This window comes from Mustelus asterias, chromosome 5 (assembly GCF_964213995.1).
Source record: "Mustelus asterias chromosome 5, sMusAst1.hap1.1, whole genome shotgun sequence".
NCBI lineage: Eukaryota > Metazoa > Chordata > Chondrichthyes > Carcharhiniformes > Triakidae > Mustelus > Mustelus asterias.
Genome location: NC_135805.1, coordinates 79,302,308 through 79,319,496, shown reverse-complemented (window position 1 = coordinate 79,319,496; position 17,189 = coordinate 79,302,308). Strand labels below are relative to the sequence as shown.

General features: G+C 42.2%; 1 protein-coding gene across 1 annotated transcript in view; it reads left to right on the top strand.

Annotated features, from left to right (window-relative positions):
* Window positions 1-1,153: 1,153 nt before the first annotated feature.
* Window positions 1,154-17,189, top strand: part of LOC144493991 (adhesion G-protein coupled receptor F2-like) — a 43,469-nt gene continuing 27,433 nt past the window's right edge. The window contains exons 1-6 of the mRNA XM_078213565.1: window positions 1,154-1,210; window positions 3,133-3,199; window positions 5,440-5,607; window positions 9,124-9,366; window positions 12,462-12,568; window positions 15,937-15,995. Of these exons, the coding sequence (XP_078069691.1) occupies window positions 1,154-1,210; window positions 3,133-3,199; window positions 5,440-5,607; window positions 9,124-9,366; window positions 12,462-12,568; window positions 15,937-15,995 (701 nt within the window). The remainder of the gene's footprint in view (window positions 1,211-3,132; window positions 3,200-5,439; window positions 5,608-9,123; window positions 9,367-12,461; window positions 12,569-15,936; window positions 15,996-17,189) is intronic.

Genomic DNA, 17,189 nt, shown 5'->3' with positions numbered 1-17,189 from the left:
TTGTTAAACTCCTTCCAGCACCAAAAATCCAGTTATGAAAATTGGATAACTCCCTGAAAATGAATGTGGTTATCTCCTTGTGTGATTAACTTACTCCTTTGATTGAAGTTAAGGCAGCATGCAAACTCATATTCACGATAACTACATGCAGCAAGCACTAACTGTGACCTTCATTGGCTACACATGTCCACAGGTGCCCTAAGTTATAACTCCCTAGCACCACTTAAAGCTAGCATGTACCTTTTAAAATAAAGGTCCACTGTGGCTGGAGCAGGTTGGTACATGACAAAGCCACTGCTCCTCACTCCAGGCAGCACTTCAACAATACTGGAAAAATCTCCTGGAAGACAAGTTGCTGAACTGCTCTCAAACCTCTCGTGTCTCTTTGAGCACTGGTATCCACACTGTGGTTGCAGCAGCCCTGCTTGGCAGTAAGCTGAGAATTCATGGTCTCAGTCTAAGCTTCCACAGCACCTCCCTAATGTTGAGTGGATGCTTCCAGTGTTGCAATGGAAGCTACAATACTTGCTAGCAGTTACCGGTGATGGAGTTGGTCGGTACTTCCAAGTTTTAAAGAATGGGCTCCAACCTCTGTACAAACGCCTGTGCAAGTTGGTGCTGCATTGTTCCCTGCTTGTTAATCATTGGTTAACCAAATTTTTTTGTTCTGAAGGTTGCTATCATAGTTCAAAGGTCAGTTCTGATTCTCGAGAAGAGTTTGTTTCAGAGAAATTATATAAAAATATACCTGTTTTTGTCAATTAGGAGCAAAATTAGTGCACCCAATGCAGGGTTTCACATGATGGGAGCAGATCTCAGGAATTGGTGAATAAATTGGTTAGCTTTTTCCGCATGATTTTTGTCTATTGGAATGAAGTTATTTTACTCTGTCACTAAGACTTGATGGGTGCACTTACTACACAGCTTTTAAAATCAAACCCATAGGTTTTGCTTTTAAAGATCAGAATTTGGCATGGGAATGGTGGTCTGGATGATCCATCACGGCCTCATCTGGATCCCCAGCATCACAGATGTTAGCCAATTCAATTCACTCTACCTGCACTGGATCCTGCAAAGGCTATGGGCCCTGATAATGTTCCAGCAATAGCACTGAAGACCTTATGCTCCAGGACTTGCCACACCCCTAAACAAGATGTTCCAGCGCAGCTACACTACTGGCATCTATCCACCATTGTGCAAAATTGCCCAGGTATGTCCTGTAAACAAAAAGCAGAATAAATCCAACTCAGCTAATGACTGCGCCATTCGTCTACTCTTGATCATCAGTAAAATGATCTACTTACAATCAAGTAGCACTTGCTTAGCAACAGCCTACTCTTCAACACTCATTTTTAGTTCTGCCAGGGCCATTCAGTTCATAATCTCAATACAGTCTTGGTTCAAACACGGACAAAAGAGCTGAACTTCACAGGTGAGGTGAGAGTCACTACCCTTGACATCAAGGCTGCATTTGACTGAGTGTGGCATCAAGAAGCCCGAGTCAATGGGAATCGGGGGGGGGGTGGAATCCTCTGCTGGTTGGAGCCATACCAGACACAAAAGAAGATGGTTGTCTTTGTTGGAGGTCAATCATCTCAGTTCCAGATGCAGATGTTCCTCAGGATAGTGTCCTAGACCCAACCATCATCAGCTACTATCAACATCCTAAGAATTGTCATTGACCAGAAACTGAACTGGACTAGCCATATAAATACTGTGGCTACAAAAGCAAGTCAGAGACTGGGAATCCTGTAGCAAGGGAAGGCGATGGCCGAGTGATATTATTGCAAGACTATTAATCCAGAAACTCAACTAATTTTCTGGGGACATCGGTTCAAATTCTGCCATGGCAGATGGTGGAATTTCAATTCAAAAAAAATCTGGAATTATGAATCTACTGATGACCATGAAACCATTGTCGATTGTTGGAAAAACCCATCTGATTCACTCATGTCCTTTAGGGACGGAAATCTGCCATCCTTACCTGGTCTGGCCTACATGTAACTCCAAAGTCACAGCAATGTGGTTGACTCTCAACTGCCCTCGGGTAACTATGGATGGGCAATAAATGCTGACCAGCCAGCGACGCCCATGTCCTATGAATGAATTAAAAAAGTAACTCACATCCTGATTTCCCAAACCCTGTCCACCATTTACAGGGCACAAGTCAGGAGTGTGATGAAATACTCTCCACTTATCAAGATGAGTGCAGCTGCAACAACACAAAGAAGCTTGAAACTATCTAGGGCAAAACAACCCACTTGATTTGCACCCCTTCCACAAACATTCACTCTCTCCACCACCAAAGCACAATCGCAGCAGTATGCACTATCTACAAGATGCACTGCAGAAACTGATCAAGGCTCTTCAGACAGCATCTTCACAACCCATGACTGCTACCATCTAGAAGGAAAAGGGCAGCAAATGTATGGGAACACCATCACCTACAAGTTCCCCTCCAAGCTACATACCAACTTGACTTGGAAATATATTGCTGTTCCTTCATTGTTGCTGGGTCAAAATCCTGGAACTTCCTAACAGCACATGGACTGCAGTGGTTCAAGAGGCAGCTTACCATCACTTTCCAAAGGCCAATTAGGGATGTTCAGTAAATGCTGGCTTAGCCAGCAAAGCCCACATCCCATGAACAAATCATAAATACCGAATACTCCCGAAGACTTTTTACACATTTTATAGATGATGGGCTGGGTATCACTAGAGGAATATTCTGCAAATGTCCATTATCTAATCAACTGTTCACCTCATTCTGGAGTGATGATACCAAGAGTGTTGGATGTGAAACAATGAAAGGAAAGGAAAATTAAAAGAAGTGAAAATCATTGAGGGCTTCACAAGGGTGGTTGGCACCAGCCAAGTGTGCAGGTCTGATTGTTAATATGTTATTTCAAAGTGAAGTTATGAAGTAACATTTGCATTCAGTTTATTGATCACATTTGTTGTATTATATATAAGACAAACATTCTGAAATTGGATCTGTGAACTAAACTGAGGAACATTCTAACATGAGCATATCTTCACTGTTGCTTCTAAAGAAGCGGTGAATGTTGTGAATTTGCAAGATTTTTTACACTGAACTGTGCAATCCAATAACCTCAATGCATTATAATTTAGGCAGAAGATACTTCCCCAACAGAAGACAGTGATATTCGAATCCATCTCCGCAGACTGAAAAGAGATGGTAAGAGATTAGCATATGTTACTAATTTAGGACTTCCTGTCGGGTCCCTAAATGTGAATGTGACATTCAGAAACAATTTCCTAACTTTGGTCAGATTTTTCCACGGGAGATTGGGTAGCCCAGTCTAAAGTCCATTGACTTCCAGCAGGATCGGATGATCTGGACAGTGGGTGGGGCAGTAGTGTCTGTTATTTTCGTAGCAGAGTACAAAATATTCTGAAGTCACATTTCCTTATGCAAAACTAGTGTGAAACTGACTAGATATTCCAATATCAGTCTCCCAGTGTTGGCTCAAGTTAATGATAGAGTGGAAAATGATGATGCATCCTATTACTTGTTATTGGTAGCAGTTGGAGGGAATAAAGTCTCCCTGATGGGAAGGAATTAGCTTAAGAAGATGCAATTAAACTGGCCTGAGTTATTTACTCTGGGGATCAGTAAGGGTACATCTGAGATTGAGAAAGTGCTAAGAGAATGGTCTTTGAACAAGGAGGACCAAGTGATAAAAGTAGGTATTTCAAGGCTGAAGACAAGATAAAAGGCAATGTAGAGCCAACATTTTGTGAGGCTGAGCCAGGGCCTTCTGCCCAATTCACAGCAAAATGTGAAGAGTTGGCTGGATGACGTTAAAATCCCCCACACAGTCATTAATGTGGAACTTTATCAAATGCCTTTTGAAAGTCTAGTGAAATCCTACTGTCGAACTTCCAGAGTGCACTTGGAATGTCTGTTCCTTAAAGAATTTGAGGTGATTGATTAGGCAGGAGCTTGGGATGGAATAGTGGCAGAATGGTTAGCACTGCTGCCTCACAGTTTCAGGGACCCGGATTTGATTCCGGCCCTTGGTGACTGTGTGGAGTTTGCATGTTATCCCCATGTCTGTGTGGTTTCTTCCGGGTGCTCTGGTTTCCTCCTGCAGTCATGATGTGGAGATGCCGGCATTGGACTGGGGTGAACACAGTAAGAGTTTTAACAACATCAGGTTAAAGTCCAACAGGTTTATTTGGTAGCAAATACCATAAGCTTTCGGAGCACTGCTCCTTCGTCAGATGGAGTGGAAATGTGCTCTCAAACAGTGCACAGAGACACAAAATCAAGTTACAGAATACTGATTAGAATGCGAATCCCTACAGCCAGCCAGGTCTTAAAGATACAGATAATGTGGGTGGAGGGAGCATTAAGCACAGGTTAAAGAGATGTGTATTGTCTCCAGACTTCAGCAGTCTCCACTTCAGCAGTCACGAGCATTCAGCCTCGGATCTTCAGGTAAGCGTTCTCCAAGGCGGCCTTCACGACACACGACAGCGCAGAGTCGCTGAGTAGAAACTGATAGCCAAGTTCCACACACATGAGGACGGCCTAAACCGGGATGCTGGATTTATGTCACATTATCAGTAACCCCACAGCTTGCCTCCTGGACTTGCAGGCTGTCCTGTCTGGAGACAATACACATCTCTTTAACCTGTGCTTAATGCTCCCTCCACCCACATTGTCTGTATCTTTAAGACCTGGCTGGCTGTAGGAATTCGCATTCTAATCAGTATTCTGTAACTTGATTTTGTGTCTCTGTGCACTGTTTGAGAGCACATTTCCACTCCATCTGATGAAGGAGCAGCGCTCCAAAAGCTTATGGTATTTGCTACCAAATAAACCTGTTGGACTTTAACCTGGTGTTGTTAAAACTCTTACTGTGTTCCTCCTGCAGTCCAAAGATGTGCAGGTTATCTGGACTGGCCATGCTATATTACCCCTTAGTGTCCCAAGATGTGTAGGTTAGATGGATGAGTCATGGTAAATGTGCGAGTTTACAGGGGTAGGGCAGGCGAGAGGTCCTGTGTAAGATACTCTTGTCAGCGAGTCGGTGCACATTTGATGGCCCAAATGGCATCATGCACTGTAGAGATTCTATGATTCTTTATCTGAATCTGTGTCAGTTCTTGCTCACTCTGTTATTAGTGTTGAGATATTCACCATGTTTACTGCACATAATCAATTCTATTAATTAACAGAAAATGGAAGTAAGACTAGTCAGTCTATTGTTGCCAGTGTTTGTTTTATCCTCTGTTTAAACACGAGCATCAGATCAGACTGTTTCCAGTCTTCATGGATGTTACCAATTTCACTATCACTGATGTTTTCTTTTAGGTGATTGTAAATATTAACGAGGTTTAACTGTTTTGCTATGAAATATTGCTGTTAATTATTTTGACATTGAACTATTTATTTGTTTGATGTGACAGTCAATCAACAAAATGAATGTGAGCTGGACGTTGCACTAAGCATAATAGAAAATGACATGTCTAAAATTAGTGAATTAGCACTGAAATTACTTCAGAGATTATCGCACCCTATTCACTTGTCTTTTGAAAGCGGCACATTTCATATAACTGGCATCAACCTTACAACAGGTGAGTGTGACTGGAATAAACCTTATGTAATACAAGGCCCTTGTAAAGAAAGTACATTTCATACTACCTTAAAATTGGTTTATGGCTAACCGTGAGATAGTAAAAATTTACCAACACTTTTAATGTGATTATTTTTCATTGACAGTTTGATTTTACCTGAAATGTCACGTCAGCTGAAACACCCCTGAAATTAAAGTAGAGCAGGAGACAATTGGTAGATCCTCATCGGCAGACATCTGCTTTGGCTTACCAAGTTTGTCTGCTGCATTACTTGGTAAAGTCAGCAACAAGTGTCTTATTAAAATTATTGTCACCAGATCTACTGATGAGGGTGGTGCTGTTGTTGTCTGGTGTAGAGATCCTCTATATAGCTGAGGCTAAAAGCCAATTCATCACTTGTTCCGACCTTCCCCTGGACTATGATTCCACCACCAACCATTAAGCTATTGTTTCCAGGAGCTCATCTTTTCTGGACATCTTCCATCCATGGTCTTCATAGTACCCCAATCCTTCAACTGTGTTTCCAAAATCCATAATCAGGTCTGTGCTGAGCCTACTCCTGTCCACTAAATATGATTTTCTTTCTATTTCCAACTTACATCTCTGTACTTGTCCAGTCTCTTCCTTTGAGTCTTTTGAGCTCTCCATCATTTTAAGAGGTCTCTAGCCATTTTGTTTTCACCATGAATCCAATCACTTCCACTCCCCACCAGCCGCAGAGATCTCCAATTCTTTCTTGAAGGGAGCTCCAACCAGATCACATTTACCACCACCTTCCTCCGCCTGGCTGAACTTGTACTCACATTGAACAATTTCTCCTTCAACGCCACTCACTCTCTCCAAATTAAACATGCTGAATGGGTCCGAGCTACGCCTACCTCTTTGTGGGATATATGAATTGATCTTTGTTTCTTGTTCCTTTGTTCCAGTCCTACCTCTTTTTCCAATTCATTGATGGCTGTATTCGTCTCACTTCCTGCTCTTACACTGAACTAGGAAATGTAATCAAATTTGCTTTCAATTTCCACCATTTGCTTGCCTTCACATGGCCTAGCTCTTTCCTTCCCTACATTGCCTAGACAATCAACTAATATTCACTGACTGTCACCTTGGTTACATTACCTAACGGAACACCTCATGAATGTACTCTATCGAATTCTCCAAATTTCTTCTTCTCTGTTGCATCTAGCTGGATGATGCAAATTTCCATAATAGTGCTAGCAATATGTCTTTGTTTTTTCTCAACCATGGATTCCGTGCCACCATGGCTGATGGGGTATTAATAGTATTTGTTCTTTTTCACACACTTCTGCCTCTGCACTTTCCCCTCCCACCCAAAACCACAATACAGACTTCACCTGATACTCCACCAGCCTCCATATTCAATGAATCATTCTCCAGAAGGAACCAAAATAGACCCTCCTAACTCTCTTTCCTGCTGCAGCAGAGAGTTCTGACATCCTTTTCCCATTTCTCATCCAGACCAAGATGAACTCCTAACAAAATGCCCATGGCCTGGAACTCCCTTGGTCCTGGTGATTCCTATAAGCTAGAGTAACACAGAACTTTGAGAACAAAATTGAATGACCCCAGAAAGTGGACAAGAGATTGAGATCTACAACTAACCCTTACTCATTCCTTCCGATGCAACAAACTTTGCGATGTCTGCTGATTCCTATGATTGTAATGTGCAGCCTGCAATATACATGCTTTTTGAGTGCTGTACACCTTAACAAGGACCCAGATTAATGTCAGGCTAGCACCAAGCAGGAATGAACCACTTACAGGGGTGGAGGATGATAGTTGGAAGAGATCCTGAGCAGGAAGAACAATTGTACAACGTGGGAGAGAGTAGGCTCCAAAGTTCACTGATGCAACATTGGAGATGATGGTGCCAGGTGGAGAGAGGTTTTCTATCTATCAGGAAACAGGAGGCCCTCCAGACAGACACTGCAAAGGCAGAGGGACATGATAGTCCTTGCACTCAATACCAGCAGTGCAGTCTTTCTCCAGCTTTATAGCCCTGATTAGATCACTCTTGAAGAACTGTTTGTGGTCTGGGCACAGGAATGAAGAGAGTTCAGCATGGATTTACTGGATTGGCCCTTGGATTCCAAGGGTTAATTTACAAGGAAGCATTGCACAAACTAACTTACTAGTCCATGGAATTTGAGAGGTTAATGGGGTGATTTTATCAAAGTTTTCATGAGATTAAGAAAAACAGATTGGGTAGATAGAAACAATTTTCAGTGATGTGGAGATTCAGACTTGGGGGAAAAGTTCAAAAAGTTAGAACCAAATTTTCCAAGAATGAAATTAGGAGACATTTCTACATGTGCAGAATGATAGTAGGTTGTAATTCTCTTTTGCAAATGACAACGGATCAATTATTAATTTTAAATCTGAGATTGATTGATTTATGCTCCCCAAAGGTATTTAAGGATCAATGGCAAGTATATAGCGTGTGGTTAAAATCATTCATGATGTAATTGAGTGGCTGAATAGACTTGAAGAGTTAAATTGTCTCTTCCTGATCCTATGTTCCTATCATTGTAACAATGGCAGAAACTAACCCAGTTTCACTGTCATTACGAGCACAAAATCTAGACCATTATGCGTTAGGTATAATAAATATTACAGCAATCATGTATATAATTTGCTATTGTATAAAACAGCACGGTAAATAAAAGTTAAGAATTAATCAACATCTTTTTGCTAGTTCACTTCATGATCATGAGGGCGTAAACAAAATAACTAATTTCAAACTTAAAGTGGGATTTAGCTTTGATAAATTACAGCTCTTATCAGACAATCCCCCCCGCCCCCCCAAGGCACACACCATTGTGATTTGGAAATATGTCACCATTCCATCATTGTCTCTGGGTGAACATCCTGGAACTTCCTCCTCAACAGCACAGTGGGTGTACCTACACCACATGGATTGCAGCGGTTTGAGAAGGCAGCTCACCCCCACCTGCTCAAAAGCAATTAGGGATGGGAGATAATGCTTGCCCAGCCAGCAATGTCCACATCCCATGAATAAATTTTAAAGGTTATTAATTCTGCTCCTTTTATTTAAGTGGAAATTACAATTACAACTTTAATGAAGCTGTCTTTTTTTGTTTTTCCATTTTCCAGGTACTTTAAGGCTAGATTGAATTTACAAATCTCTAAAATACTTCACAAAATGCCACAAAAAGTTTATTGATCATTGATTTGTTAACTTTGTTAAATATATATTGAATCCATTAGAAGTGGTCGGGTAAATAATCACGGGGGAGAAATTTGTTTATGTATGGGCGCTTCTCCGAGGGCAAACGGCATCACATGATGTGACTAGCTTTGCCCAGACAGATTTCCTCATTGAAATCAGTGAGAAACCCATGAGAGCTGTTGTCTGCTGCTGAGGAATTAATGTACAATGTGCAGCACACTTGTAGCAGCATTATACACTAACTAATTTCTCCCCCACAGAATACTGGTAATGTTTTAATTACTTTTCATTGTTGCTCCTAGTTTGTCAATATGTGAACATTGAAACTCAGTGCAAGTGTGACAGTGGATTTACTTGGAACTCAGCATTTTGTAGTAAATACCAGTCTTGCAGTGTGAATAATACAGGAACTGGAAACTGTGACTGTATCAGGAGAGAGCCAACAGAAGGGACATACTGCGAGCTCCCATCTGTAACAACAACCCCCACACACAGTACTGAGCCCACAACTACATCACCCCCAACAGTGTCAACAACAACATTGAGTAAGCAAAATAACTTAAGTATATTGAACAATGTTTCTTATTTCTCTACACTTGTCGATATGAACTGATTGCTATCTCGCTTCCATTATTTTAAAGAAATAACAGTAATACTACAATAATATAACAAGGCTAAATTCATAATGCATTTTCAGAAGAACTATTGAAAACTAACATTTAAGTCAAGATTACTGTGAAGTTGGGGAGACTGAATGGCTTATCCAGAATGGCGCATGGACCCCAGATCCAGAAATGCCATCCCCCATTTCTGACAGGTCATATTTTCCCAGTAGGGGAAAGGGGACAGAATATGACTGACATCTGGGAAAACCTGAATGCAGCAGGTCCATTGAAACTCATTGTTGAATTCAAGCTATTTTCACTGGAGCAAGGGCCTTAGCCAGTACTGTATGAGATACAATTTTTTAGAATAGACATAAGTGCTTGCAAAGGATGAATAAGATGCAAGAAACTGTTAAGCTATCAAGTAATTTAAATGGCTGCCCTATAAATTTTCAAATAAGTGCTGCCTTCACATCTCTGTGAGCTAAAACAAATCTCTGCCTGCAGTTCCAATAGATATTTATCTATTTAACCCTAAATATTGCTGAAAAAAGAGAAATGCTGTTGAAGTTTTTTATTTTGCACTCATCAGCACAGATGCAAGAATGCCAAATTTCAAAGTGAACAACAATTTGTATCACAAGAGAAAAGGAGGCTGATTGTTCAGTAAGTGGAATCTGATTGATGAGGCATTGCCATGGAGAATGCACCATGGAATCATTATCCCCAAGTTGTTCCACTCTGCAATCCCATGGTAACGCCTTGACCAATCAGAGTCAACTTGCCTTTTCTGAATTTAAACAAAAGCTTGAGGGATATCTCTTTCCTGGTGCATTCTCCATAGCAACATCTCAGCAAGTCATGTTCACTTGTTAACAAAACAGCCGTCTTATTATCATGCAATGTAAGTTGTTGTTTCCTTTGAAATTTAGTATATTTGCATCTGTCCTGATGAGTGCAGGGCAGAAAGCTTTGACAGTATGTCTCTTTTTTCAGCAATAACCTCAAATACTATCACGGTAGCATTATTATTGCCTGACTACTTCTACAACCTGTCGTTACCACAGTGGGAGGTTGTAAGTTCACAGTTTGATTGACAGCTCCAAGAGTCTATTAAAGGATTAGCTGTCCTTTCCCTCTCATAAAACCATGTTTACTAATTGGACCGTGACTTTTTTAAGTGCTGTGTTCAGAATTCTGTAAAAATAGGTTCCAGCACTTGTCCAATGAGTGATGTCAGATAACTGGCCTGCAGTTCCCCGATTTCTCTCTCCTTCCTTTCTTGAATAGCAGAGTTAATTTTCCTAACATCCAATCTGCTGCATTGTTTAAAGGAGAGGAGGAGAGGGGTGTTGTAACTGGGGCAGATGCTGGCAGGCATGTAGGAAGTGAATCTAAACCTGTGAAACATAGAATAATGGCACATAATGGAAGAAAATAGGATCCCCACGGATGTGAGAAGCTGCCCTAGAGATCTATGTGGAGGAAGTGGAAAGGAGGAAAGGTATCTTGCCTCCAAAGCAGGGCCAGAGAGCATGCAGAAACACATTCGTTGTCTGCCTGCTACTTTAAATGACCATTTACTGCACGCTATTGCCCTCACCAATGTGGTGTCTGGCGTAACTCATCCCAAAAGGGTACATACATCGTGTTGACACCATTTTGTAGATCTACGAGGACTGGTTGCACCCAAAAGCTGGGTGAAAATTATGCCAATTTTGCACCTAGCAAGTGATCTAAACAAATCTGATTCTTTTAATTTCATATGTTGATCATTCTATTTTTGCTAAGCTGTGAAAGTTGCAGTTTTCAAACATTTGCCATCCATACCTCTGTGCAATTTTGGATTGTAGAATAACCATAATTCATTAATAAAACAAAAACAGAATTTTACAACTCCGTCACTGTGGGGGCGGGGCCGTTAAATGTGGCAAGCTGTTTAAAAGTCCATTGGCTTCAGCAGGAACAGAAAATACTGGAGGTGGAAGGGGCTATGAAATTACACCCAAGGTATATTAAAACAAACAAATACATAAGAATAAGTACATTACAGCTAGGAGCAGGAGTAGGCCATCTGGCCCCTCGAGCCTGCTCTGCTATTCAATATGATCATGGCTGATCTTTTCGTGGATTCAGCTCCACTGACCTGCCCGCTCACCATAACCCTTAATTCCTTTACTGTTCAAGAATCTATCTATCTTTGCCTTAAAAACATTCAATGAGGTAGCCTCAACTGCTTCACTGGACAGGGAATTCCACCAATTCACAACCCTTTGGATGAAGAAGTTCCTCCTCCACTCAGTCCTAAATCTGCTCCCCCTTATTTTGAGGCCATGCCCCCTGGTTTTAATTTCACCCACCGGTGGAAACAACTTCCAGCAACTGCCTATTGATGCCGGAATCTGACGGTTCTGGAACTCTGTGCATGGGCAGTGGCTCCGATCTGTCAGACTCCCCGTTTGCTGGCCAGCTCAATCGCTGGCCAGCCCGGGACCCCCGCAGTGCTGCCCCTCCAGCACCCCCCCTCCCCCCGCAGCCCGATCGCGGCCCCTACAACAATTCTCGGGCCAGCCCTGACACCCCCCCCCCCCCCCCCCCCACCCCGGAGTATCCCAATGCACAGCCCACCCCAACCCCCCCCAGCAGTGGTGATTCCCCCCCCCCTCCCCAGCTGACCCCTCCCCGAACTGACCCCCCCTTGGGATCAGACCCCCCCCCTTCCCCGGGGGCAGGCCCTCCCCGGCAGACTACCCCTCCTCCCCCCAGCCCTCCCTCCATCCCAGACCAATCCTGTGTGCAGAATGGCAGCGGGACCACCGCCCCCCCCCCCACCCCACCCCTACTGATCACCTCTAGGCCCCGGGTCGCAATAGGAAAATCACGGTCCCTGTTTCTCTCTCCACAGATGCTGTCAGACCTGCTGTAATTTTCCTGCATTTACTGATTTTATTTCAGTTTTCCAGCATCTGCAGTATTTTGCTTTTATTTACACATTCTATATATTTGAAATGACAAAACAGTATTTTTTTTTGCAGAAAGACATAAACATGCAGTCAAAATTTCAGGACTGACCTTTACAGTTGAACTAAACAATCCTTCCTCAAGCTTGTATAAAAATCGTTCAAAAGAATTTAAGACGCTGGTATGTAACTGAATGACCAAGATTATAAAATCAAAAAATGTTTTTTTCCTAATGGTCTGCTACTGTTGGTGAATCTTGCCTTTCAGCCGAGTTAACAGAGATTCTGGTCTAAGGCCTCACTGCTGCATTAAAGTAAAACATGAATAGAAATCTGTAAAGTTTCAAAAGGCAATTAAACGGGAAAATACAATCCTGTCCACGTGCAACATGTAATCGTTTTGATTTAAGTAAAATTTAATTTAATATCTTGCCATGGACACAGGTTTCAGTACTGAGTGTCTTGACGGAATTGCACCAACCATGACCGTACCATGCCACTAACTCCTTTCATATTATTTTCCCATTATAAAAGTTTCCTTATGGCTTCCTATTTTAAATGTGACCATGAAACATGTTGAACAACTGATGTTTGTGGCACAAAAAATGCAAAATACAGATTTAGAGTGATTTTTAAATAAAACATAAAGAAATAGGAATGAATCTGACTTGCTATTATTGAATATTTGTATTTAATATTTTGCAATGTTAGATTTAAGATAAATATACCAGATGCAATCTTCCCAAACTTGGCTTCAAAGTGTGGCACACTCATGTATTGCTGTGCTGACTTATTGGCACAATTGACTTGTCAAGGAAGGCTCAGGGAGCTGATTTTTATTTTAAACTTGGTGTTACTTTATTTCTGCCCTGTTGCTCTAAAGTATACAAACTTTAAAGGCACCAGAGCTGGTACCCAGCTCACGTGTTGTTTGTATATAGGTTTAAATAATATAGAAGTTACTCGAGAGTTACAAAACAAAGATTTGGTCACATTTCTAGATGGCTTAAACTTCGGTCAACAAGAAAGCATGAGCAAATCTTGCTGAAAGAAATCAGTCACTGAACCACTTTCACTGAGCTTTAATCAGCTTCATAATTTCCGGGAGCTGATTAGGCAACTGGCTTCCTCGTGTGGCCAGCGAGGCACAGCTGATCTCTGTGAAGACTGCAATTAGAGTGACAACCTCATACTTAGAGGACATCCTCAGGCCCCCAGCTTGCAAGGGTTGCAGATCAGATGACCCATCCATCTGTAACAGCCTTCTACCCTGACACTAACCCCTGACTGTCAAAACTCCACAACTAGTGGACTTGAACTTTCATGTAGCTAATGCCCATTTGTCCTCCAACTGCTGCCTGAGTGTGAGATTTAGATCTGTAAGAAATCTCACAACACCAGGTTAAAGTCCAACAGGTTTATTTGGTAGCACAAGTTTTCGGAGCACTGCCCCTTCATCAGGTGAGTGGGAGTTGTGTTCACAAACAGGGCATATATAGACACAAACAAAATTTACAAGATAATGGTTGGAATGCGAGTCTTTACTTTACAGTCTTTACTTCAGGAGTCATGGGCATTCAGCCTCTGATCTTCGGGTAAGCGTTCTCCAAGGCGACACATGACAACGCAGAATCACTGAGCAGAAACTGATAGCCAAGTTCCGCACACATGAGGACGGCCTCAACCGGGATCTTGGGTTCATGTCACACTATCTGTAACCCCCACGACTTGCCTGGGCTTGCAAAATCTCACTAACTGTCCTGGCTGGAGACAATACACATCTCTTTAACCTGTGCTTAACCCCCTCTCCACTCACGTTGTCTGTACCTTTAAGACTTGATTACCTGTAAAGACTCGCATTCCAACCATTATCTTGTTGGATAAGTGCTGCCAGCATACCAGCCATCAGACCCCTTTAAACCAAGAGGATATGAAGGAAAGGTAAGGCCTGCGATCTACGCCTCCCCCAAGATGGTGACACCGAACCCCAGCCCCAACCACAAGTTAAACTTCTCCGTGCCCCCTGTGTCCTCTCTGTTGTCCTGTCTACGACTGGCTCCAAGAAGGTGTTAGCGACTTGAATGGTCACCTCCAGTAATCCCTTCGGAGGTGAGGTTGCCAAGCTTCACATTTGTACACAGTTGTAAATGCATGCCAACACCTGCTGAATATTTAGTGAGGGGGGGAGGGGGGAGGGTGGAAGTCCCAGAGTGAGCACTTACATATTAAAATGAGGTTCCCAGGCGCCTGTGGCATTTTTCACCTTACTTTGCAGCTGAGGGGGGTTTGAAAATCGGAAATGGCAATCTCGCTGGAGAGATTCACATTTTCTGCTCCTCTCTGGATTTTGCGCCTGCATCGTCATTCTCACTGATGGCTCATCCGGACTCGAAATCGCCACTTATGTTTCTGAAACCAGCTCAAAATATATCAATGGTGGATTCTCAACAGTCCATTAATAATGCTGCAGTTATAGGTCAGAGGAGTTTTTAAAGTCTGAGTTGTATTGAATAGAGCTGCTGTAGGTTGTGAGTCTGTAACAGGCAACTTTGAAAGGCTAAATCCTATTGAGATGCTACCTCGAAGCATAACAGAATGGTGACGTGTGATTGTGTGCCATACACAGTGAATTTAATGGACTTATCGGTGAGGCTAGTGAAAATCATTGTTAAACGTGTGTAAATGATACAATAAATTTGCACAGGGACATCTGGGTAATTAAGCTCAAATAGCCAAAAGTTGTTGTCCGAGACCTGCTGCTGTGCCAATAACTATAAAAAACATCTCACTGTCTGCCTCATCATTGACATGCTTTGAATAGGGTGAAGTTGCGATCAGGATGAAACCTAATCTGACCACAGATGGGTACATTTTTTTTTCACTCATGCTGCAGATGCCTGGTTTCCCTCACTGAGCTGTTAGCAAATCACATTGTCAGCAACGTGGCATGCAAAAAAAACTTATAAACTTAAATATGAAGGGCAAACCTAAGTATCTGCAAACGTCATTAGGTGCCATGCCACAACTAACTTTGTGTCACTATATTGTAGAGTTGTAATAACTGAACTCTAGGTGTCCAAATAGCTGGTGAAGTAGCAACTTCATCAGGGCTCACCTGATGAAGGAGCAGCGCTCCAAAAGCTTGTGCTACCAAATAAACCTGTTGGACTTTAACCTGGCGTTGTGAGACTTCTTACTGTGCCTACCCTACTCCAACACCGGCATTTCCACATAATATTTACTGGAGAAAAGGTTATTTACATGAATTATTTACAGCAAAACTATCATAGCTACCTGCTCATCCAGGTCCCAATTGTGGATTTTAAAGCTCACTCTTGAGCTCCAATTCACACGTGCTGCCGTTCTATTGGTCAAGGAGTCAAGTGGTCCTCGAGATTTGCCAAAACCTTGAACAAGAAGTCATGTGTCTCCGAGGTCACTGTGACCAGAGTATTTCATTTTTATCTGTACTTTCCTGTAGAATCAAAATTATTTGTCAGCCTATTGATGCCACACATTTATTTTTGCTTACTTCTACCTATTTCTCTAGTTGGAAAAAGCCTATAGAAAAGTGCAACCTGATGCTGTAGTAAACATTATAGGATTCACGTAAGTAAGACATTTTAAGCAGAGGCTTTTTTACAGTCACATTTTATTCTTAAGGTCTAATGTTGAACATGGGGAATCTGATATAGAAGTTTATTTATTGGTGTCACAAGTAGGCTTGCATTAATACTGCAATGAAGTTCTGTGAAAATCCCCTAGTCACCACACTCTGGCACCTGTTTGGGCACACTGAGGGAGAATTTAGTATGGCCAATGCACCTAACCAGCACATTTTTGATCTGTGGGAGGAAACCGGAGGACCCAGTGGAAACCCACGCTGACATGAGGAAAAAGTGCAGAGTCCACACAGACAGTCACCTAAGCTGGAAATCGAACCTAGGTCCCTGTCACTATGAGGCAGCAGTGCTAACTGCTGTGCCACCATGCCACCACCTTAATAAATAAACTTAAACTTGTAAAAGATCACAGGGACTACTTTTAGGAGGGGAACACATCCCCTTCCTACCATACTACAACATGTTTTGACAGTGTTTTTGGATTTCTCACTCCATGAGCATACAAAGCATAAAAGCACCTCAAATCCCACATGTTTTGAAGGTAGCGTAGTACAGGGCAGTGACCAGTGCACCTTGTCTCTTATGGTGAAGTATGTTGCCCTGTAGATTAACATGTCCACATCCTCCATTTGATTATGAATTATCAGCATTGAATAGAGGGCTTTATTTTTAAATTATTTCATTGGATAGGAGCATCGCTGGCTAGACTGGCATTTATTGCCCAAATCTAAATGCCCTTGAAAATGTGGTGGTGAACTGCCTATTTGAACTTCTGAATCCATCTGCTGTAGGTGCACCCACAGTACTATTATAGAGTCATGCAATACAGAAAAGGCCCCTTGGCCCATCAAGTCTGCACTGACAAAACTATACTAATCTACACAAATCCCACAATCCAGCATTTGGCCCATAGCCTTTAATGTTATGACATTTCAGGTGCTCATCCATGTACTTTTTAAAGGTTGTGAGGTTTCCTGCCTCCACTACCCTCCTTGGCAGTGCATTTCAGACTCCTACCATCCTTATGGGTGAACATTCGTTCCTCAGATCCTCCCTAAACTTCCTGCCTCTCACCTTTAAAATGATGCCCTCCCATTATTCGCCCTTCAACTAAGGGGAACAGCTGCTGCCCATCTACCCTGTCCATACCCCTCATAATCTTATACACCTCAATCAGGTT